This window comes from Nannobrachium achirus (genome assembly GCF_963921795.1).
Source record: "Nannobrachium achirus genome assembly, chromosome: 13".
Classification (NCBI taxonomy): Eukaryota; Metazoa; Chordata; class Actinopteri; order Myctophiformes; family Myctophidae; genus Nannobrachium; species Nannobrachium achirus.
Window position 1 is genome coordinate 21,900,215 of NC_137833.1, and position 24,576 is coordinate 21,924,790.

At 43.9% G+C, this 24,576-nt stretch overlaps 1 protein-coding gene across 1 annotated transcript; it reads right to left on the reverse strand.

Annotated features, from left to right (window-relative positions):
- Positions 1-1,559: 1,559 nt before the first annotated feature.
- LOC308297045 (lysosomal cholesterol signaling protein-like) lies at positions 1,560-24,315 on the reverse strand. Its single transcript, XM_080740422.1, has 20 exons — positions 24,198-24,315; positions 21,864-22,066; positions 21,537-21,684; positions 16,605-16,734; positions 15,561-15,739; positions 14,014-14,166; positions 13,712-13,779; positions 12,937-13,105; positions 12,205-12,360; positions 11,764-11,847; positions 11,528-11,651; positions 10,863-10,947; positions 10,173-10,260; positions 6,828-7,062; positions 5,916-5,993; positions 5,588-5,760; positions 5,029-5,124; positions 4,244-4,308; positions 3,596-3,736; positions 1,560-1,732 (listed from the first exon to the last, which is right to left on the reverse strand). Exons 2-20 carry the CDS (start codon positions 22,007-22,009, stop codon positions 1,684-1,686), a joined length of 2,367 nt encoding a protein of 788 aa, XP_080596548.1. The 5' UTR covers positions 22,010-22,066; positions 24,198-24,315; the 3' UTR covers positions 1,560-1,683.
- Positions 24,316-24,576: the final 261 nt, after the last annotated feature.

Genomic DNA, 24,576 nt, shown 5'->3' on the forward strand with positions numbered 1-24,576 from the left:
GGCAGACGATTTTATCCATAATGGAAAATCGACCTTGTTTCGTAAACAAATATTGAAGTGGCTTTATCAGCTTGTTATAGTCACGCTCAATGTACTTGTGGCACAAAGAGCAGTTTAATTGAATGCCGATGAATCACACAAAATAATGGTATACAGACATAACGTCTACTCAGGCTTTTTGTGTTTCACCCTAGACAGTTTTTAAGTTGCTCGGTTCAGTATTTAGAGATTTTATATTGATTATGATCAGACACGCCCTACACATTGGTCCTTCTAATACGTGGGGGGGCAGTGTTTTGTACATTACTCTTATCGGTTATTCATTTTTTGGAAATAAATATGAAATAAATGAAAAATAATATTGAAAAAGCACGGCCCCCTCATGCATTAGAAGGCCGATATCAGTCACCAGAACCAAGGAATCGATCGGTGAATCCATTATGGTTAAAATGGAGTTTAAAGTTACAATGGGTTTGTATAGGAAGGGGCATGTTCTGAGATATAGTATATACCTGTATATATATATATAATCAAATATCTAAATACTGAATCAAGCCACTTAAATAAACTGTCAGTGGCAAAACACAAGAGCCAGAGAAGCCTTTAAAATGACCCCAAACATGTTTGAAAGTGAAATTCAGTTTTTAACGCTGAGGTGTAAATCAGGGTTTCCAGTGTCATACCGAGTTCAGTGATTTTCAAAGCTTTTAAATAAATATCAACACTGAGGATTTTACAGCGGGGTATCAGAGATGACACAATTGAAATTGGAAAACAATGATTTATAAATATGATATTTAGATATAATAAAGGTCAAGTCTCCTCACATGCAGGGATGGGACGATATGAAAATGTCATGGCACGATTATTGTGAACAAAAGAATCGCGATTTACGATAAAATATATAAAAATCTAAATATCCCCAACATCCATTATCCTCGGGCGGAACATTTGCCAAAAAATAGCAGAGCTACAAACTCACAACGCGTTGCAAAAAGCTTGTAGATCTGCTATGTTTTGGCATAGAGATTTGGTAGAGACTGTATCAAGTATGTATATTATAAGTACGTTTTATCAATAGAGGGTTTAAATGGTACCGTATATGCAGCTTGGCAAATAAAAGGTGAATTGATCCCAGTGCATGACAGAGGATCATTTCACGATAAATTAAATCTCCACGATACGATTATCGTGAGTGTTTTTTATCGTTTTTTTTAAACGATAATTATCGTCTCATCCCCAGTTCAACCACAACGTCCTCGACCCCCCTCCTCCTTGCTCCTCCCATCATCCTCTCCTCCTTCCTTGTGGTCTAGCGCCCTCTGGTGGTGGCTGAAGCAGTACAGCAGGGCAGGCTCGTCCTCCAGGAAACCGCCGCTCTTTTCGTCGCGCCGCGTCAGGGGAAGCACCACCCCCCCCTGCTGGAGCCGGGCGGCGTAGCACCTCGCCTCGGCCTGGTCCGCACACAGGCCCCGCCCTAAGAGCCAGTCCACTAAATCGTCGGCCCAGAACGCGCCGCTGTCGGGGGGTTTCGGAACTGGGTTTTGATGTAGGTCGAGGGGTGGATGTGGGTGGGGTTGGGGATAGTTTTTGCTATTTCTTTTCAGGCCCGGTCTCGAACCAACGACGTCCTCCTCCTCCTCCTTGGCCCCGCCTCCTCCAAGACACCTGTCATTTGATTGTTCAGAGGAGCGATTCACCGGGTGGAGCACTGACACTCTCCCCTGAACCACTAGGAGGCGACAGAGAGAGAGAGAGAGAGAGAGAGAGAGAGAGATGGAAGTAGAGAGGAAAGGGTAGGAAGGAGAGCGAGGATGAGAGGATTTACCCAAGAGAAGGAAGCAAGAAAGGGAGGGAGGAAGAGGAGTAAAGGTGGAGGGTGAAAACGTGTTAAAAGTCAAGAGAAAACGTAAAAATGCAACCCAGAAAATGTCCCCCAAAAAATCCACAAAAACGCAGATTTTTCATCTCCCAGTGAAGACTTGAGGTTTTAGTATGTTTGTCACCAGAGTGGACAGTTCTTAAAGTACCAGTTCAACTATTTTCAACCTTTATTTATATTTGGTCCTCACTAATGTTTATGGTAAAATGATACCATTTCTTTCTACATCAGTCTGTAACTCAAAGGACCACTTCTTTAAAAAAAGAAACCACTTCAAAAAGCCTACCAGTGGTGACATTTTCTTCTCCAAACAAGATTTATTTATTTGTATTTATATTTGAATTAACGCAATAAAAGTGGCTTCTTTAAAGCATGCCAACTTTCCAGGAATAAAAATCCTGCGGTTTCTATTAGCTTGCGTTCCCCATTGATGATGTCAATGGTAGGCGGGTTTCTGAACTGTCCACAGCCCTCCAATGAGACACAGACCAGTAGACCAGTAAGACTCCCTAATCAGGTTGCATGTATACACAAAATGGCCTGTAAGTGGCATTGGTTCCTGAGTGTAGGGGATGTGCGTGGCAAATATATTGCTTTGCTAGGTCCAGAGTGTATATAGACTTTGAGTTTAGAGATACTGTGTACTGCTTTGCGTGTTTCGCGCTAAGTCAGTAGGGGCAGTGGCAAAATGTGTTTTGCAAGATTCGGCCACATGGTGGTGGCGTGGCACTAGAAGAGGCCCATGTGCAGGTAGATGTGAAGATTTTAAGTGGCATGTATGCCTATGTGTTGCCGGAGATAAGAGTTGGGCCAAAAGTGTGACGTGACGTGACAGACAGACATACGAAGGGACTGACTGATGGACCTGACAGTCGCAACCAAAATGGTAACATATTATAATGAGCATCATTGAGGACCAATTATATGAAGATATGGTTGAAAATGGGTGAAGCCGTGCTGGTTTTAGATGAATGTTTGTCACCAGAGTGGAAAGTTCTTACAAGAAACACCCGGTGTTGGAAGAAAGAAGTACACAAGATGCACAAACAAGTAATCGTTCTGAATTGTGTGTGGTCAATTATTTCTCTGTCGCAACAATACTGCTTCTTGGCAATAACTCATTTATAAGGAACAATCACTATAAACTCGCCTAATCACAAATATGTATCGTCATAATCATTTCCGTGGTGGAAATATACTTATACAACTGATTTTCAAAAACGTTGGCAATGGCAGATCTACCAGCTTAAAGGTTTTGGACTTGTAGATCGACTATTTCCACAAAAGTAATGGTAAAATCACAGACCGCTCATGCCCCTCATCCCTCATTTAGAATGTACTTGCGCGAGCGTGCCGTGATTTCCATTACTCTTTTCAGTTATTTTTTAAACTTTTATTTTATTTCAAAGTGAAATATCCCTTCAATGTAAATAGCACAATCAACAGGGGGTGTGTGTGTACATACATACGTATATGTGTACATATAACACACACACGCGCACGCACGCACACACACAATCACACAAACGCACACACAGACTTGTGGTGATGTCCTATATTGTCAGAACGGCTAAAAGGCATATTCTGAATGATCAATTTCTAGTCATTAGATCAAATCTTTTTGATGTCTTGACCATAACGGCAAGGTAACCACACAACCTAATATGTAGCTTAAATATTGATATGGAATATGACCCACACACACACACACACCTGCGTGTGTGTACTATATCTTGTACACACTGGTCCTTGTGGTAGCGCACAAACTGTGTGCACGTGAGTCTGACTTCCTCTGGGACTACTGCAGGACTCCGCCCATCCTCACTGTCCTTGTGCCCCCACAGACCCTGCAACCTGATTGGACAAGAGCAGGAAGATACAGACAGATACAGTGCATGATTGACACATGTTACTCTAGTTTGTAGTTCTGAGAATCATTTGGCACGCAATTAGGCCTGTCACAATTATTACATAATCGTCTAATCGCAATTATTTGACATAATCACAATTATTTTGTCATAAACGTTTCCACGTTGAGAAATGTTTGTATATTTTCAAACATTTAAAAATGTTTTGGAAATAAGACGATCTACATCGGCTATTTCCACTATCAATGTTCTTTTTTTAAGTAGGCTATAAAGTTGTCAAATATGTCATATATGTATATATGTAATTTCTTTGTATATTTAGGTTATGTGTCATATCTGCCATGTGCAACTTCAAAGCCTAAAAGCCAAACAGAAATGTAAATCGTTAATCGCAATTATTTGAGTGACAAAATTGTGACAGCCCTACATAATGTAAAACAATGTAATACAATACAATAGAATGCAATAGATTAGAATATGATTCCAAACAGACCTCTTCTTGAAAGGCAGGATGATGAGATGTCTGTCCAACCCGAAGATCCCAAACGAGATAAACCCCTGGACCAATCACATGGAAGACAACACTAATCAACACTTAACCCATGGACCACACAAACACACATGAAGAGAGAGGGGACAAGAGTATCTATATCCTAAGATGAGAGCTCATAGGGTTAGGGCAGGACTATCTATGTCCAGGATCCAGGATCCACACACACACACACACACACACACACACACACACACACACACACACACACACACACACACACACACACACACACACACACACACACACACACACACACACACACACACACACACACACACACACACACACACACACACACGCCTGTCACAATTATTACATAATACTCTAATCGCAATTATTTGACATAATCACAATTATTTTGTCATAATCGTTTCTACGTTGAAAAAGTTTCATATATTTTCAAACATTTTCAAAAATAGTGGAAATAGCAGATCTACAAGCTCACAACACTATCGGTTATTTCCACTATCAATGTTATTTTTTTAAGTATAAAGTTGTCAAATATATCAGTCATTTCTTTGTATATTTAGGTTTGAGTGACAATTAATCGTCATGTAAAATGTCATAATCATGACACACACACACACACACACACACACACACACACACACACACACACACACACACACACACACACACACACACACACACACACACACACACACACACACACACACACACACACACACACACACACACACACACACACACACACACACTCTTACCTGTCCATAGTTGGCCACGGCGCAGAAGAACTGCAGTTCTAGATACAGTCTGCCTGGATCTCTGTTGAACAACCACCATAAACAGCTGGACAGATTCTAGAGAGACAGGGAGAGAAGGATGGTTCAGTGTTCATTTTGTCTTCTTAGTTATAGTCTTCTGAATAAGATGTCATTTAGTCATATGAAAAGTTTTAGTTTTAGTCGACTATATATCATAATGTTTTAGTCGACTAAATCTACAGTTGATTTTGTCAACCAAAAAATTATATTGGCGGTACCTTGGTGGCATAATAATTTAGTATCGAGTGGTTCCCTATGGAGACACAAAGGTGACTCTTTGTGTCTCACTGCTGGACATAAAATTATTGTCTTAGGAATGCGACAAAATCAAAAACAATATATACAATTCAAGTCTCCATGGGGTGCATAATCGATGGGGGGGGGGGGGTAATTTTTGGGGTGAACTATCCCTTTAAGTAAAAAATGGGAGTACCTTTTCCACCACAGAAACACACACAGAAACACACACACACACACACACACACACACACACACTGACCGCCAGCAGGCTGACAATGAGCAGCAGACAGAGCAGGACGTGTCTGACCGTCTGTCTGTCGTCTGTCTGGCTGTCGTCGGTGGGGTGTGGCCCCCCGGGCGGGGGCAGGTTCAGGGGCTCTTCTGAGGAGGCAGAGCTCTGTGGCTGGCCGTCGCACTGCGCCCCGCTGTGGCCTGGAGGAGAAACGGCGACACAAAACAAATACGTCAGCTGATGAAGACTCTTTTACCCATTCAAACCCATTCAGCATTGGTCTTTAAAATAGCAGGTACACAAGCTCACACCGAGTCACTTTGTGAGCTTGTAGATAATTGTGTGTTTGTGTGACCTGTATTGTGCGTGTGGTTCCGTTGCGTGCTGGCGATCATGTCAGGTAAGGCCTGGAGTGGAGAGCAGCCAAGGGGGTCTGCAAATAACACACACACACACACACACACACACACACACACACACACACACACACACACACACACACACACACACACACACACACACACACACACACACACACACACACACACACACACACAGCGTGAGTAGACAAGAAATGGTGCCTCTTGAGCATTAATAAGGAGCAGTTACACAAGTTGAAACTGTTATGGAATTGCTATACTATAGACGTATACAGTGATATGCAAGATTCAGAGTGTACACTGTGTATGTATTTGAGTACATTCTCATATGGTAGAGTAGAGAATAGAATAGTCCCCACTCCTTGGGGTGTTTCTTTCTTTTTTTGGGTGGGTCACATTATATGTGCATATACTGTACACAGTACTGTGTACCGCTTTGTGTGAATTTAGGGCAAAATCTGTAGGAGCAGTGTCCAAAAATGTGTTTTGCAAGAATCAGCCTCATGGTGGCGCTAGAAGAGGGGCATGTGAGAAATGAGTGGAGGTTGTGGATTGGCAGCCAAGGAGTGTGTGTGCAAAGTTTGGCATGGATAGGGGCAACGGTGGCAGAGATACTGTATGAGTAGGGGAAAAGTGTGACGTGACGTGACGTGACAGACTGACTGACAGCCGGTGGAGGTTTTGATGGTAACTGCGACCTGACGGTCGCAACAACGGATTCGTTCATAAATAGTGTTTGTTCATGAGCTGATCTAGCCGGCTCCATTCACTGCCATGTATTTCGGCACCCATGGTGAACGTCATGGCCGGTAATGGCGCATCCCCGGAGTCACTTGTTTCCCTTCCTTCGATAATAACTTCCTTGGTCATAGCAGCTAATAGTTTACCTGCGTTGTAGCTGCCGTCCACCGACGGGCTCACCAGGTACTGCTGCTGCTGGTAGTCCTCCAAGCCACTAGGGGTCCTCACCTCAGGGGTCCTCGCCTCGTCTGCAGTGCCCATAACAGAGGCTCTGTCCAGGGCCTCATAGTCGCTCTGCTCCCTGCTTCCCTGGCTCAGACCCATCAGAGATATGGCGCCGAGCAGCAGGCTAAACGCTAGCACCACCGCCGTGGTTATAATCTACAACAGAAACACAGCACAGAGTTAGCATCAGGCTAAATGCTTGACATCTGTGGAGAATCTGCGGAGGTTTTCTGGTGATTCTATACAACCAGGGCTAAATTAATGCCTCTTGCGCTCTGCTAACCGTAGAGGGCACTCCGCTACCTCAAACACACCTACACAATGTATATACTAGCGTATGAATAAGGGATGCAGGGGAAGCAGTCGCATCAGGGCCCATGGACAGGGGGTGGTTCATTGGGAGGTAAAGTGGAGACACTTTATTGTGAAGGGCCCTTCCCGGCGCCCGGCCGAAGTGAGTGTTACTTAGACTCTATAAGCAACACGGCGATACAGCATACAGCGTTGGCACCAGGCCTGGAATTTCGTCATTTTAGGGGCAAGGCCACTTGGCCTTTGGTGTTGTCCATTTTTTGAGGGCACAAAGGCCAAATGCCAGGGAGGGCAAGAAGGCCAACAAATAAAACGATAAATGATGGTATTTACAATCTGATCCATGCTCAGCCCTGCACCAAAGTCACTGGATTGGCTTAAAGATGGAGACTTGGGGGAGTTAAGATTTCAGATTCTCAACAAAAGACACTGATGTCTACACATTCTCTCGAGACAGAGTCATGATAGCGAAGAGGGACAGACCGAGTGGGCGTCCCCCTTTCTTTGACGATGGCTTCTCAGATCGGTGTCTACATGAGAGGAAAGAGACTGGTGTCTACTGTCTACATATTGACAAGAAAGAACAGGTACAGTAAGCTGGGGCATTGAGGCCACTGTGGCCTCAGGTCATGCCATTGTTTTGAGGGGCACAAGGCCAAACTGAGGGGCAACGGCGGCCATGGCCTTCATGGCCTCCATGAAATTCCTGCCCTGGTTGGCACTGTGAAGCTGTTGGCACCATGGATTGGAACTGTCTACTGTTGCCGGTAAAGTTACTTTTGAACAGTCTAAACAAGACATACTGTATAATTACAATTATACAATTAGTTTCAGAAACCCTGGACACGGGACATGCGGGGTCGCTCATTGTTCCTAAGGTCTGTTGTTCCGAGTAGGATAACATTCACCAGGTTAGCATTCACCAGCGTTAGTTTTACTGAGGTTAGGGTTAGAGTTAAAGGACCTACACCATGCTTTTAAAACTCTATTTTTTGTATAAATATATGCTCAAAATTGAGTCTTAGACAGGTTTTAACCCACACTCTGGGTGACCATTCCTTTTGTTTGTTCTAGCTCTGCTATAATGAGGCTCTCCAGCTGCAATACCAAAACGGCCTCTGTTTGCTCTGGGGCGCATCTAGTGGCGTTTTTCCACCCCTCCCCCTCCCCCCTCCCCTCCTCTCCACTCCTCCCCGGACCCCACGTTGACAACAAATAAAGTTAATATTGGGCCAATACAAAAATAGGATAATGTTGCAGCTCTGATTATAGCCTACTGTAGGCCTATGTTGTATGTTATAGGCCTACTGTCAAATGACACAGGGCGACCGTTGCTAGACCAGACATTACAGAAAGTTAATCTACATTAGACAATCAACCCCACCCACATTGTATTTATGTATAATGTATAAAAATGTATGAAATATAACAGCCCATAAACCATAAAACTGTCTCCGCGACTCACAAATGGGTCCCGACCCAGTGTTTGGGAAACAGAGGGAAGCATCCATTTCATAGTAAAGTCGACGTTCAGAATCGCTGAGCTATATTCTTCACTGCATACTACGTATCACTCACGGTAGAACAATGTTTATTTTGGCGATAATGAACCAAGGACATCATAGCCTAGTATAGAACAGTGGTTCCCAAACTTTTTGACCGCGAGCTCCGGGGTCTGGTCGCTCGGCCCGCCCCTCTTCCTCCTGGGTGGAGCGTTTTTATCCGCAGCGCAGCGGGCAGCAGCGGCCCTGTGTAGCCGGGGACAGTGAGGGGAGAGGCGGGGTGTTTTAGCCCACTCTAGCCGGGGACAGTGAAGGGAAGACCAGGGGTGTGTGTGCCCTCTGTAGCCGGGGATAGTGAGAGGAGAGGCGGGGTGTGGAGCTCTCTATAGCCGGGGATAGTGAAGGGAGGACCGGGGTGTTTTAGCTCACTCTAGCCGGGGACAGTGACAGAAGAGGCGGGCTGTGGAGCTCTCTCAAGCCGGGGACAGTGAGGGGAAGACCGGGGGTGGGACAGCGATAGGAGAGGCGGTCTATCACGGACACGGAGGAGGAGGGAAGGGGGTCCGACCGGCATGGACCCCCTGCGGGCCGGGGAGCAGCAGGAGGAGGAGGCCAGCGGCGGCCGCTTAGCGGCGCTGGGGCTAGGGTTTCGTAACTGTCCAAAATTAAATGGTAGGGTTTTCTTCACAGCCACAGGACCATCGCCATTAAAAATAGTCTTTTGTTTCCTTGATAGAAGGGACGAAGCTTGGGTCCTCGCAGTCTATAACGTCACATATATAGTGCGATCCAGGAACGTTAGACTTCTCCTTGGACATGTTGATAGCAAAAATGTTGATAGAATAAAAGAAGGAAATGACTCTGTCTACTATACAGGTAGGCAGAGTGAGAGAGCACTGAGTGAGCAGTAATGGCGGCCCAAGAACAGTAAGCCAGCTGCAGATGGAGGTGGAGGCTATGAAAATTAGAAACAAATGAGGGGCTGGGTTTACAACAGTAGCTCTGGTTTTTACCCGACGGGCGGGGGGGGGGAAACGCGTGTGACGTCACATGCGTCAACTCTCAGAACAGCACTGTTCTGAGAACCCGTGGAAAGCTTTTCAACTCTGCCTTCCCAAAAACAGAGAAAGACACAATGGTCAGAAATAGGACTTTGTGAGGATAGAAGGTGCCAGTGGGACCCCAAAAAAACGTTTTAAAATAGAAAAAGTGAAAATTCATGGTGTAGGTCCTTTAAGGTTAGGTTTAGGTCGTCGGCACACTGGCCCGTCGGCATATTGACGTGGACCCAGACATGCGGTGGCGGCTCCGACCCGGCACCGAAGTCACTTCTTGTGAATGGACCCAGACCTGGCTCGGAACCGGGTCAGATCCCGGGTAATTTCGGGTCTCGGACCCAAAAAGGCCTTATGTCATATACCGTTGTAACAGACAGGGGGCAGCATTTCTCACCTGAGCTCTGCCATAGAAGAAGGCAGAGTCAATGGTGTCAGTTCTTGCTCCCGTGATCATCAGACCCCCCACCATCAGGAACGGAACTCTACACACACGCACGCACACAGTACATTCAATACCAGACATAAGACATAAGAAAAAACAAACAAATGAACACAGCCAAATGCAAGTGCAAACCTCCTCTTGCTTTTGCAAAAGATGTTCAAAATGTTCAATGTATCTATTCATTCAGTTCTGTTTTATTTCAATTGCATATAAATTTAAGGTAACAAATGGATATGATTACTGCCAATTACTTAAAAAAAATGTATTTCTTTATTTTATATCCAGAACTAAAAGGCCTCCCCCAAAACCCGCACAAAGACTCGCTTCCCCAACTAATTAAAATCTCCTTTCTTTATTTTCTTTTTACTTTTATCCCACGATTTCTTTAACCCATTTTTCAACCAGTGTCAATTGTGTAATTCTGGGCGCTACACTCCCTCTGTCAACCTGGGGAAAGCATCGGACTGACCTGACGTAGTGTGTGGAAGGAACACATTATTCCAACCAGTTCCCTTTTCCCTCCATCAGGCGCCCCGGCTGGCCAGGAAGATAAGCTATTTTTGCAACTATTGCGCGATATTCTTGTAGGACTAAGGGGGTTCTGTGCAACAGCAACATGGTGTTAATGAGTTAGTTACGTACCCCCAGCCCAGCACCATGAAGACGCCAGGTCTGAGCCTCAGCAGGTCATCTCTGTTCGTCAGAGCCAGACACAGAGGAATCAAACCTGTGGACAGACAAGACATTTTACAGTAATTTACATCAACGAGACCACAATGGATAGAATTTTTGTGTTATGCCTTCGACTACAATATGCAGTCTAATGTTTTCTGGTAAAAAAAAAGAAAAAACAACAAAAAAGAAAACATTAAAAACAAAACCCGAGCACTGATCCTCCAGTAGGTAAGCTTGATGATGTCATCGAGCGCGTTCAGCTCATTGATATCATAACCATAGAGAATTACCCAGCAAGGGGTGATCACATAGGGGTAGCATTTCACCCGCGGGGGGACGGAGCGTCAAAGGTTCACATTTCACCAGCGTTAGTTTTGCTGAGGTTAGGGTTAGGCTTAAGGTTTGGTTTAGGTGCTACCTGGCGGCGCTCCGTCCTCCCGTCCTGGGAGACAGGGGCGCCCGTCTCCAGGTGCTACCTGCCGCACTCCGTCCCCGTGGTTGGCACACGTCTCCGGGACTGTGACGCCAAAAGAGATGGCTCTCCCTCGAATTACCTGTCCATATGTAGGTGCTGTACAACCACAGTGTGTTACCTGTCCATATGTAGGTGCAGTACAACCACAGTGTGTTACCTGTCCATATGTAGGTGCTGTACAGGGACCCGTAGAGCAGGACAAAAGTCAGGGTTTGACCCAGCTGTCCATCTTCCCGCTTCACCACAAAGTTCCACAGGATCATGCACACACACACCAGGAACTGCACGCATGGTGGAGGAAATCACAGGGCATCACGTTAGTTCCACAGGGCCATACGCACAAGGACTTCAACCATTCACATGTCTGTGCGTGTGGTTTTCCAACACACTGACCTGCGCCAGGAAAAGATTCAACGCGAACAGATGAGGGAGTCTGTTGAACTTCTTACTGAGCAACATCACAGCTATGGTCCACACCTACAACACACACAGAGTTGAGGCATTACATTTTGTATAACACGTTCTATTGTGAAAATAGCAGATCTACATGCTCACTTGAGTGAGAAAACAACGTTGCACATTAAGTTAATCATTTGGGGACCCCTCCGAATAATTTGGGGACCCCTCTGGGGGTCCCAACCCACATGTTGTGAACCACTGGTCTACATGCTCTGCGCCGTGGGCACGCCGGAACACACACACACACACACACACACACACACACACACACACACACACACACACACACACACACACACACACACACACACACACACACACACACACACACACACACACACACACACACACACACACACACACACACACACACACCAGTGCTATGAGGCAGACGATGCTGATGTTGAAGCTGACATTCTGCAATTCAGCCATGAGGGGGGCGGGGTCCATCAGGGGGATGGTCAGTAACCATGCCGACACGTACATGATTGGTGCAGACAGGAAGGTGCTGATGACCATGCCTGATGTCACCTGGGAGGCGAGAGAGAGAAAGAGAGAGAGAGATTTGTTAGTACAAAAAAGTTGCTATTAGTCCGGCTGCCCCTGAGGTGAGGTATGACATTTGGTATATAGTTTCGCCTAAACTTTATTGGCCTAAAATATTGTCTATATATACATAGTCATGAATCCACCTGCCTGTCAGCATTGAGCAATTTATTTTATAGGGGGTAAAAGTTTGGGCCCATTCACTTACTATACACTACTCTATAGTACTATAAAAGGAAAGATATACCCCCCAAAAATCTGCTTAAAGTACCTAGCATGTGATGGGTCAAACTAGGGGTTTTTAATGATTCTGAATCAGGAATCAGGTGCGATTATATATATTTTAAGAACCACGCTGCGAGCTTGTAGATCTGCTATTTTAGTCTTTGAATATTTTTAAAAGCAAACATTTGTAACTGAAATATTTGCTTCTGGGTGGTCCCTGGAACAACATATTTTTTGATGGGGGTCCGTCAGTCCGTGGCCAAATACATGTCATTTTGGGGGTCCTTGACAAGAAAAAGTTTGAACTGAAAGACCTGGTGTTAACATGGTACTCACCACCTCCAGCTCCATGTTGTACCCGGAGGCGTAGATGGCCACGCTGGGCGCGGTGGGGAACGCGCCGTACAGGAAGGCAAAGTTGGACAGACTGGTGTGGTTCACACTGGTGCTGTTCCCCCCGTCCAACAGGTCCACCATGTCCTTACACACCAGGGGCATCACCAGGCTGCAGGGGTGGAAGAAGTACTAAAAACTTCATATCCCATGATGCACCATGGGCACACGCAGCGTGCACAGAGCGATCAGGTAAACAACACAGAACTTGATTATGGTAGTTAACCGACATATATGGAAACCTCTGGCATCCATCGTGTTAAAAATAGTCCAAATAGCCGATCTACATAGACACGTTTTGAGCTTGTAGATCAGCTATTTGAAATATTTAGAACCCTTAAGGGGGTTCCACACTAGCCGCGGTCACCGCCTCCTAGCAATTCATTTTCAATGGGAGGCGGGCGGCTTTTTCAGCCGCGCAGCGACGTTTTGGGGTGGCGAGGAGAGCGGGCGCGGTCCCGTGAAATCCCCCGCGAGCGTGCTCGTTTGTGCATGCGTACGCGGGCGGTGAGAGATGGATTGTGTTCATCTTTGTGAAATACCGTGCAGCGTTTACTCACTGAACGAGTGTGTTTGTGTTTCACCGCGGTGCGGCCACCGCTGATCCTAGCGGCAGCCCCGACGGCAACCGCCTGTAGTGTGTAGGGCACCTTAGTCCTCACAAGGATAGTATCTCACACACACGCACACACACACACACACACACAGTCCTACTTACAGCTTGGCAGTGATCAGCAGAATCAGTGCAACTCCAGTATCTCTGGTTAGTTTTCTGAGCTGACCCACCTGTTATTGAAACACACACACACACACACACACACACACACACACACACACACACACACACACACACACACACACACACACACACACACACACACACACACACACACACACACACACACACACACACACACACACACACACACACACACACACACAAATGACACCTGTTATTGAAAAAACAACAACACTGTGTGTTGATCGCTCTCGTTTTTCTCGCTGTCAAAGTGAACCCACCATAGACAGACCCAGGTAGAAGAGTGCGGCTCCTCCGAAGGAGTTGGCCAAGCCGTCGATGAACTCTGACAACACGGCAGGGATGTGTTGACCCAGAGCAAAGTGACCCACGATGCCCACTATCACCATGAAGACTATAGGGTTCTTCAACACCTGTAGACAGAAAGGGAGACGGTATGAGAGTGGTGGCAGCAGGGACTAGGGCTGTCACCATTATACGGCAGCATAGCTCAGGGGAGGAGAAACCGTCATTAGAACACGAATGGTTCCCGAAGGGTTCCCTGCTCAAATCCGGGCTCCACAGAGTTAATGTCGAAGAGTCCTTGCTTAAGACTCTGAACCCCTAGTTGCTCCCGGTGAGCAGGTTGGTGCCTTGCATGGTTTCCTCCGCCATCGGTGTATGAATGTGTGCGTGAATGGGTGAATGTAATGCACAATCTATGTAAAGCGCTATATAAATGCACCATTTACCAAAGTCATTTGCCCTCAAGTGGCGTAAACCAAAAAACTGGGGAGACTCTTACATATTTTCTTTCCTTATGATGTTTGGTCTTATTCCAGTTGTCGTAAAAATCAGGGCCATGAGATTTATCAAAGGACGGACCAAATGTACGCTAGGACTCCATAGGACTCCATTGATACATGAGGGCCATAGAGAGTGAGACAGAGAATAGAGATGTGAGAAACTGTGACTAGAAACTCATTCTGCCTGCCACCACTTGAGGGCGCCACACACCACAAAAACTTGTGAAATGGGACAGTACTTTCTACTTTCTACTTTTTGATTTTGTACTCTTACTCAACTAACATTTGAATTCCGGATTTCTGCATTGCAGTATTGATACTTTTACTTATGTAAAAAGTGTTAGTACTTTTTCCCCCACTGGCGATGGCCCACACCAGGCAGAAATTTGCATCCCTATGGGTGATGGTTGCTTTGCTGAATGGTGATTGGCTGCCTGTCCGTGATTGATGAGGAGCCAATAGAGTATCGATTGTTGTCGGGAGTTTATTTTTTCCCCCAATCTGTCAGTGTTGTTCTAAGGCAGGCGAGATTGCATTTGCCTTTATGATGGCTACGCCTATGCCTTGGTGTGTTATTGCGTCAGGTTGCAGTTACTATGAAAAGCTCCACCGGCTGTCTCTCTGTCTGTCAGTCAGTCTGTCCGTCACGTCACACTTTTGCCCCTATCTCTGCCACCGTTGCCCCTATCAATGCCAAACTTTGCACACACACTCCTTGGATGGCAAATCACAACCCTGATTTTTCACATGGCCCTCTTCTAGCAGGCCGCTTTTAGCAAAACACATTTTTGGACACTGCTCCTACAGATTTTGGCCTAAAATCACGCAAAGCGGTACACAGTATCTCTTAAAGTCATGTCATCAACATGGATTTGTCCCATTTCCCATATTCCCTCCTGATTGGCTACGACTGCCTTCTAAAGTTTGTGTATGCGACGTGACTGATTGTTACATATCAAACGGGGGGTAAAAAAACAACAACCCACCAACGCAACAGGAAAACTACAAAACACAACACATACCTGCAGGATTACAACGCCCACGATGCCGAGCGTGCTGCGCTGCGGCTGGCTGGCCTGCTTCCACTTCTGGATCTCACACAGGGAGAAGCCAATGGGGTTGAGGATCATCAGGGAGACGGGAGCCACCAGGTAGATGTACTGGAGGTACTCTGGAGACGTGGACCTGTACAGGGCATCCACTGTAGGGATGGGACCATAAGCGATATTATCGTGTATTGTGATAAAAAAAAAAACACAATAATTGTATCTTGGAGATTATCGTGAAATCGTCTCACGTGTGGCAGTGGGATCAATTCACTCTTTTATTTGCCTGGCTGCATATCCAGTACCATTTAAACCCTCTATTGGTAAAACTTACTTATAATATACTGTACGTCCTTGATAGTCTTTTTTCATTCTTATTCATTCTTCATTCTTATTTTTGCCCTCAACATAGGAGAAGTTGCTTAAAGGAGCTATAGTCAACCTTTTCTTGAAAAACGGACGCTAAAATAAAAATAATGTTTCGAAAATATTTTATAAAAAAGATTAAGCTTCATATATGTGTTTCTATTCAAAAATGACCACAAAAAGTGGTAAAATAATTATTTTATCATTAATTTAGGCCTTTTGTGGTCATTTTTGAATAGAAACAAATATACAGTACGAAGCTTAATCTTTTGTATAAAATATTTTCGAAACATTATTTTTATTTGGAGGAATTGGAGGAATTTTGCATAATTTCACCAGACTCTTGGCCGGGTGCTATAGATTTTAGGCCAATAAAGTGCTGCAGGAAACCCTGCCAAAAAATAGCCGATCTACAAGCTCACAACGTGTCACGACAAGTTGTGAGCTTGTAGATCTGCAATTTTTTGGCAAATGTTCCATCCCAGGATAATGGATTTTGATTATCGTGATATCATAAATCGCAGTGAATGGCGGCACTCTGTAGCCAAATAATAATGGAATCCAAAGTGTTAAAATACATGCTTTAATGAGATAATACATCTAATAATATTGAAAAATGTAAATGATTGCAATACTTAAAATGCATAATTGTACCTATAGGGTATCCCAGGGCGAAGTCATTGCTCTGTGTAGCAAAGATGGCGTACAGTCCAGCCTTACTGTACCTGTTCTCTGGACCGGCCACCATGAGCGTCAATACACACACCAACGTAAACACCGCTACCTAACAGACACACAGGGAAAGAAATACACACTTAAAAATACACACACACTAACACTGCTACCTAACAGACACACAGGGAAATAAACGGATTGCCACTCGATTTGCCACTCGATATGCCATTCACTTTATGCATGCGCATACCCTCTATTAGTATTGCACTAATGGCACTATGGCATTTAAATAAATATACATCTAAAGGAAATTTCTATTTAGATAGATAATAGATTACCATTTCCACGCATGTGAGTAAAACATTTAAAAGCGTTAAGTCTCACAAGGCGGCCGGACCTGATGGGATTGCCTCTCGTGTCCTTAAGACGTGTTAACAGCTAAGACGTGTTACCAGCTTTCTGGGGTCTTTACTGACATCTTTAATATATCCCTGTCATTGTGTGTGGTGCCATTGTGTTTTAAGGAAACCATAATTGTGCCCATAGCAAAGTAAAAACCTGTTGCCTGTCTTAATGATTATTGTCCTGTTGCTTTGACCTCTGTTCTTATGACGTGTCTGGAAAAACTGGTTATATCACATACAACACATATTATTCCTGCTACTACTGATCCATTACAGTTTGCTTACTGTTCTAATAGATCAGTCGATGATGCCATTTCACTCGCATTACACATTGCCTTGGAATTTCGAAAACAAGAACTCCTATGTCAGTGGGGAGGGAGGGGTGGATGGATGGGAGAAAACATAAATACAAAGGTGTTCTATTTGTATTTTTCTATCCTTGTAACCTAATCCTGTCTCTTTGAATAAAATATGTTAAAAAAAGTACTCTTATGTCAGACTACTGTTTATTGATTATAGCTCTGCGTTTAACACTACTAGCCCTTACCCGTTCAAAGATATGAGCTCCTAAATGATGTGCAGTGTGTGGGTTATGGGATGTGCACTGTGCACACACCACACAGTATATGAGGGATGGAAAGTAACTTTAACTGGTGCTTGCATGATAATATGTAGGAGCATCAATGTAAGAAATACCCGTTTTGTTTAATAGCTATAGAGATACTGTGTACCGATCTGCATGATTTTTGAACCGCCCGCCCGCCCACCCACCCACACACACACACACACACACACACACACACACACACACACACACACACACACACACACACACACACACACACACACACACACACACACACACACACACACACACACACACACACACACACACACACACACACACACACACACACACACACACACACACACACACACACACAGCTGGTTAAACATGTTGCCTCATGCCAGATGCAGAATAGATATGCCTCATGCTAGATGCAGAATAGATATAGATACACCATAAAAATGCAAATATACAGCATATGATTTGTGAAAGTGACAAACGGGCTTCACAGTTATGTCAGGTGTGTTCATATGCTAATGGTGATGCGATTTCAGATCAATTGCTCCAGCCACTGAGGAGAAACGCTGTGACAGACACTCACTCAGACAGACACTCAGACAGACATTCGGAAAATTATATGTTTGATTGTACCATCTAAGCTGGTGTTGAAACTTAGGGGTCTTGGTCTTGGCAGTAGTATCTGTAACTGGCTGTTTGACTTTTTGTCAGGCAGGCCACAATCTGTGCGAATAGGAAATAACCATTCATCTAAGATATTGGCCAAGACTGGAGCGCCCCAGGGCTGCTGCCTCAGTCCCCTGTTGTACAGTCTGTTCACCTTTGATTGTGTTGCCAGGTGTGGCAATAATACCATCATCAAGTTCGCAGATGACACCACATAGGATTAATATCCAACGATGATGAGAAGGCCTATAGGAGGGAAATTGAAGAGCTAACCCTATGGTGCCAGAATAACAACCTCTCTCTAAATGTCAGTAAGACTAAGGAAATCATCGTTGACTGGGTGTACACATCACAAACACACTCACATGGTCTCTAAACACAGCAGCGACTGTACTTTCTGAGGCGCCTCAAGAGATTTGGCTTGAGCACCAAGGCTCTTGTGAATTTCTATCGCTGCACCATAGAAAGTGTTTTGACAGGTTGCATCACAGTGAGGTTTGGTAACTTGACTGTTCAAGACTGTAAACAGCTGCAGAGGATTGTGAAGAGAGCTGCTAAAATTATTGGCACAGAATTGCCACAGCTCCATACAATCTATACCACACGCTGCAAGAAAAAGACTCAGAACATGAAAGATAGCAGCCATCCCGCCCATTCCCTGTTCTCACTCCTCCCATCCAAAAAACTTTACCTTCAAATCGCACACCACTCGTTTCAGTAATAGTTTTTTTGCCCAGGCAGTCAGGTTGCTCAATGAAGGGATGAAAGTTAAACGTAGGTAAACATGGGCACTGTACGCATTTTTAAACTGTACACTGTTACACTGTATGGTATTGTCGTTGTTGGGACTTGTCTTGTGTGGCCTGCATGGTATGTTGGTCCACACTCCTGTCGGTCACTGTGACCATGTCTTTGTGTAATAAGGCTGAGAGTGCTCCTGGCACAAGCATTTCATTGTATCTGTACCTGTATGGATATGTGTGACAATAAAACTGAACTGAACCTGAGATTAAAGTGCGCACGCACGCACGCACGCACGCACACGCACACAAAGAAATGCACACATTAAGACATCTATACCTATATACACTGATTCCTTGAGACACGCCTACTGCCACTTTATATCCGTGTGAAATCATTACTGAAGGTACACATAACACATTGTTACATTAAATGTGTTATTTTCGTCACAGTGCAACATATGGTGAAGTATTGTAGTGCAGGTACTGCAACAACCACCTGTCTGGTGTAACATGAAAACGGGACTGGCAGATATTCTTCTTGGCATTCTGCCAATAATCATATAGTTTGAGACACACAATCCGAGTTTTTGTCGGGCCAAACAATGAATGACTTGAGGTTGTTCCCCTTCCCCATCCGCTCATACTAAGACATGACGTACTGTATGGGTAACCAGAAGAATAATAGGTGTTCATGTTGTGAAATATATAGAAATTTTGTCTAAGTGTGAGGCATGTCCAGAGTCAAGAGTTTTCTGAAAATATCCAGTCAACGAAATGAACTAAAAAATAGAATACAAACAAAAACAATTCCCACATACAGTACATTAAACACAGAATGTGGAAACGTTTTGTGTCTTTGCCAGGCACTAAAGGGTTCTTGAACAAAAGATCTATGACATAATTGCATTTATCAACTGTAACCCTACATTTGTGATATACCGCTTGTCTTGTCCCTGTAGTTGCTTTTATATAGGTTGCACAAAGAGACAGAGTTTCGGAGCACAAATACGCTGCCAGAAGAGGTCATCTGGATCAGGGGTTCTCAACCTGTGGGTCGGGACCCCCAGGGGGGTCCTCAAATTATTTTGGGGGGTCCCCAGATGATTAACTTAATGTGCAACATTACATTAAGTGTATAGATGGTATCTGCACATTTCTAAAGTGACAAATTAAACATTGGCCAAATTATCAAATATTAGAGGCTGAAATTGTGAAAATAGACGATCTACATGCTCACAACGCATCGCAACGCGAGGCGCTGTGAGCATATACTGTAGATCTGCTATTTTCACAATAGAACTGTGTTATACAAAATGTAATGCCTCAACTCTTAGTGCTCGTCAGGGTGGGGGGGTCCCCAGTTAAAATATGATTATTTTGGGGGTTGCAGCCTGAAAAGGTTGAGAACCACTGATCTGGATGGCTAAACATTTCTACAAAGCACAAACAGCAATCCTTCTATGTCCCCCTTGTGACGCCCCTGTGTGGGTATGTATATAAAGGGGGTGTTGTTTGTTGAGGGTTAGACCCTGTAGAAGGCTGTTGTCAGTCGAAATGCGTGGGTTATCCCATTTTTAATTGTATCATTCAAATATGAATTAGCCACCACGTAATAAAGGCCTTTTAACTTTTAAAGAAGAGTGCCTTGGTTTCTTCTTTTCTGTTCTTGAACAGCAACTAAACATGGTTAATTGATTAAAGCTAAATAGAGCAATCTGATAATGTCTTATTCTAGACGTTTACATTCATCTGATGCTGTGATTGTCTTCTGTTTGCTAGAAATGCCAGAGCACATTTTCAATGGTACTAAAATAAATCCCTCCATCATAGCTGTGAAGCAATAAAATGTACTTCCACTTCACTTTGTACTGCAAGTCAATGGATGAGTGTCTTTGCTAAATGCCTTAATAGTAACACAGTGATAATTGAGTGCGATTTCAACGTTGTGATGCTTGTGCATAAAGTGCAAGCATCATTAATGTTCAAATTATCACAACCCGCAGCCATCATGACACACATTTATTAATGCTCATCTCAATCTTACTACTCTAAGCTAGCCCTTGCATGTAGCGGTGTGAACGTTCACTAAAAACATTTACAATTTAGGCATTTAGCAGACATACTTACTCCAGAGCGATTTACAATAAGCAAGCTAACACCAGGTAATACATCACATGCGTGGAAATAGTAATCTATTATCTATCTAAATCGAAATTTCCTTTAGATGTATATTTATTTAAATGCCATAGTGCCATTAGTGCAATACTAATAGAGGGTATGCGCATGCATAAAGTGAATGGCATATCGAGTGGCAAACTGAGATAACGTTGTTTAACGTTGTTTAATGCTTTCAGATAGGACTTTTCTGTTTGGATGTATGGGCTTTCAAGGATAGAAATTAGTTTTTTGCCACTCAGTAGGCGTTCCCGCATAATTTCCAGGTATGATGATGATCATACGCGCATACCCTCTATACTGTGCTGCACACAGACCCTCCCACACCTGACAGTACCTTGGCCACCAGGACGCTCCACAGAAAGGCCCAGATGACGTCTCCAAAGTCCAGCAGCACCATGTTCTTGAAGAGCAGAGCTGGAAGAGCAAACTTTGACACAAAGTTTCCCAGGCCCTTCGCCTGACTGCCTGTGATGATGTCCGCCCTGAATGGAGACATTATTATAACATTATTAACACATTCAGGTTCAGAGACGTGCAGAGAATTGAAAAATAGCCGATCTACAAGCTCCGCTATTTTCAATGCCGTCTTAAAAAGTTCATGTCCTCACAAATATAGTGATACAAACGTGTGTGCGTTCATGCGTGCGCGTGTGGTGAGTACCTTCCAGCTATGTATCCACACAGTATGATGCCAAAGCACTCCAGCAGGGCAGGAAACAGTCTATCTATGGACATGGGCGTGCCCAGGGCATTGTGGGATATGTTCTTGCCGTGGATTACCACATAGTTGTTGTTGGCGGTCTCCATGGTGACGGCGGTAGCTAGACGGGAAGAGAGGCGCCGCCTGTTGATGATGTCACAGCGCTGCAGACAGGAAGAGGAGAGGTCAGAGGTCAGACAGCACTAGGGATGGAGCTCGAAACAAGGGCCCGCTACAAACTCCATGACAAATGTATTGAGTACCCGGTATAACGGCCCATGAAGTCATGTTTATCAGGTTGAAATGGAACGATCTGCCATCCGGATTGTAGCCACTAGAGGCAAAATGGTACACAAAACCATACACATAAAAAGGTAGACGCCTCCTTCGGCTCTGGGGTTTTCCGTCTTGGAGGATAGGCATTTTTTAAGGCAAGCTTCCACGCGTGCGTCACAGAAGGGGACGTTCGGTAGCCGGTAGGCCAATCAGATGCGGGAACCCTTTTTCACTTCCTCCTATCTTGTTTGAAGGGTCGATCCAATGAACTCCAGTGGCGGAAGAGGTATCTAGCTTTTTATATCTAAGCACAAAACTACATATATCCTACAAATGTGTTTACTGGTGCTAAATCTATGTTTACTGATGCTATAGATCTATGTTTACTGATGCTATAGATCTATGTTTACTGATGCTATTTAGTATTTAGTTCAGTGACCGTGGGGCTAAACTAAAGAATGGTTCAGAAGCTGTTTTCAAGTTCACTCTTCCATTGGAATAAATAATAAATAATAATAAAAAACATAATAATAATAATACCAATACTAATAATCATCATCATCACCCTAAAAAGGCGGAGCCACCTACTTCACAGAGATACAGGAGTAAGCCGAGATGGCAGGTCTTTCTATTTTATTTGTTTGTCTTGTATTAAACACAAGAGACATAATATAAGAGACAAATGGAGGAGAGATTAAGATTTGGGCTGCCAATGTGAACATAGCCCTGAGCTGACAACACTCAACAAATCCATGTAATCAATTATAAAAAAATATATAAAAAAATAACCAGACAAATCCATAAGTAGTAAAACAATTGATTAATAATCGATCCCTATTTTGGGCATGTCATGATAGTTCATAGTGAAAATGCCCAAACTTTCAAGCTCGTAACAAGCTTGTAGATTTTCACTATTATTGCACATCATTCTGCAACCAAGTGGTTAATTGATTGTCCAATTAATTAATTGAAAAAAGCAATCTCAAGAATAATCACAAAGACAATGATGGATATTGAATTGCAGCCCTAGATCCATCCATGCACGTCCCTTGGGCAAGGCACATTATGTGGACCATGCTCAGGTCAGGTGTCTCTCACCAATCAATCCCACAAATCACTAGGATCTGAAGTGCAGCTGTCACCATTTGCCTCAGAGAAGTGTATAAGTATACAGTATTGAAAAGTGGACATACTCAAGTAAGAAAAAAGATCTCAAAACTGTGCAGTATTTGAGTAAATAAATGCAGTGTTGTACTGTACTTTGAGGTATTTCGTATTTGTACTTTACTCCAGTATTTACAATATTTTTACTTTTACTCCACTACATCTCAGATCCAAATGTTGTACTTTTACTCCACTACAATTATGTGATAACCTTAGTTACTAGTTAGGTCTACTCTGTAGATTTTAAATATTAACATACATTAACCACTTCAACCCTATATAGACTATAGCCAATCTATAGATCTGCCATTTCCAAATCATTTTATACATTTTGCTTCATAATTATGTACTTTTACTTTTGGTACTTTAAGTACATTTAAATGCCAACACTTTTGTACTTTTACTCAAGTAAATTCTGAATACCAGACTTATAGACTACTTACAGGGTATTTACATTTTCTGCATTGTAGTAGGCTATTGAATGATAATGTGAGTACTTTTTCCACCACTGAGTAAATGCACTTAATTACTCCTCCCTGCCATACAGTGATGCCACCCACGCTTATAGCGATCCATCACAGACCGTTATGTTGTTGATACAATGTAACAGTCATTCAGTGACCCATAGATGTCAATGCTATACACGGTCTCTCTGATCTCTATTCTTTCTAAACATTTCTGTGACACTGACTATGCTGTGCTAACGCAACGCTAGCATTATAGCTCCGTGCGACACAACAAATAAAAATCACACATTGTCACCGATCGGGGTGATCAATGAAATGATGGCATCGACATGTGTCACACGTGCACACTGGATGCGTGTGCGCGTTGAAAGGCCCGTGCGTTGCTTACCTCTACGTGTGGTGCTGCTGCTGATGATCAGAACATGTTGTCTGTGGTGTGAAACAAACGCATCAGAAGTGATCCGAGTCCATTCGTGCATTAAAACAACACAGTCTGCTGCTTCGTCAATAGGACTCAGGCTCGTCAAGTGGGAAGTGCATAAGCATGTGATGTCCGGTGGTCTCGTCTCGTCAAAATAAGAGCAATGTTGTTGACTATCGTGGTGGGTTGTTTTTTTGCAGCGGGCCCTAAAGTAAACTGAAGAGTCCTCTAGGCTACATTTTGCCTAGAAATAACTCCTGGGGACTCAGATTAGCCTAGATATAGCCCTGAATACATGACTCTCGAGAGTCATGTATTCAGGGCTAGCCTAGATATTGCCTATACA

What these genes read in the sequence shown, in the direction of transcription:
- LOC308297045 (XM_080740422.1), bottom strand. Translation starts at nt 22,009, where the DNA reads ATGGAGACCGCCAACAACAACTATGTGGTAATCCACGGCAAGAACATA. An exon ending in TGTGGATACATAGCTGGAAG is followed by an intron (nt 21,685 to 21,863) that starts GTACTCACCACA and finishes GTCTCCATTCAG; the next exon opens with GGCGGACATCATCACAGGCA. An exon ending in TCATTGTCAGCCTGCTGGCG is followed by an intron (nt 5,125 to 5,587) that starts GTCAGTGTGTGT and finishes CTGTCTCTCTAG; the next exon opens with AATCTGTCCAGCTGTTTATG.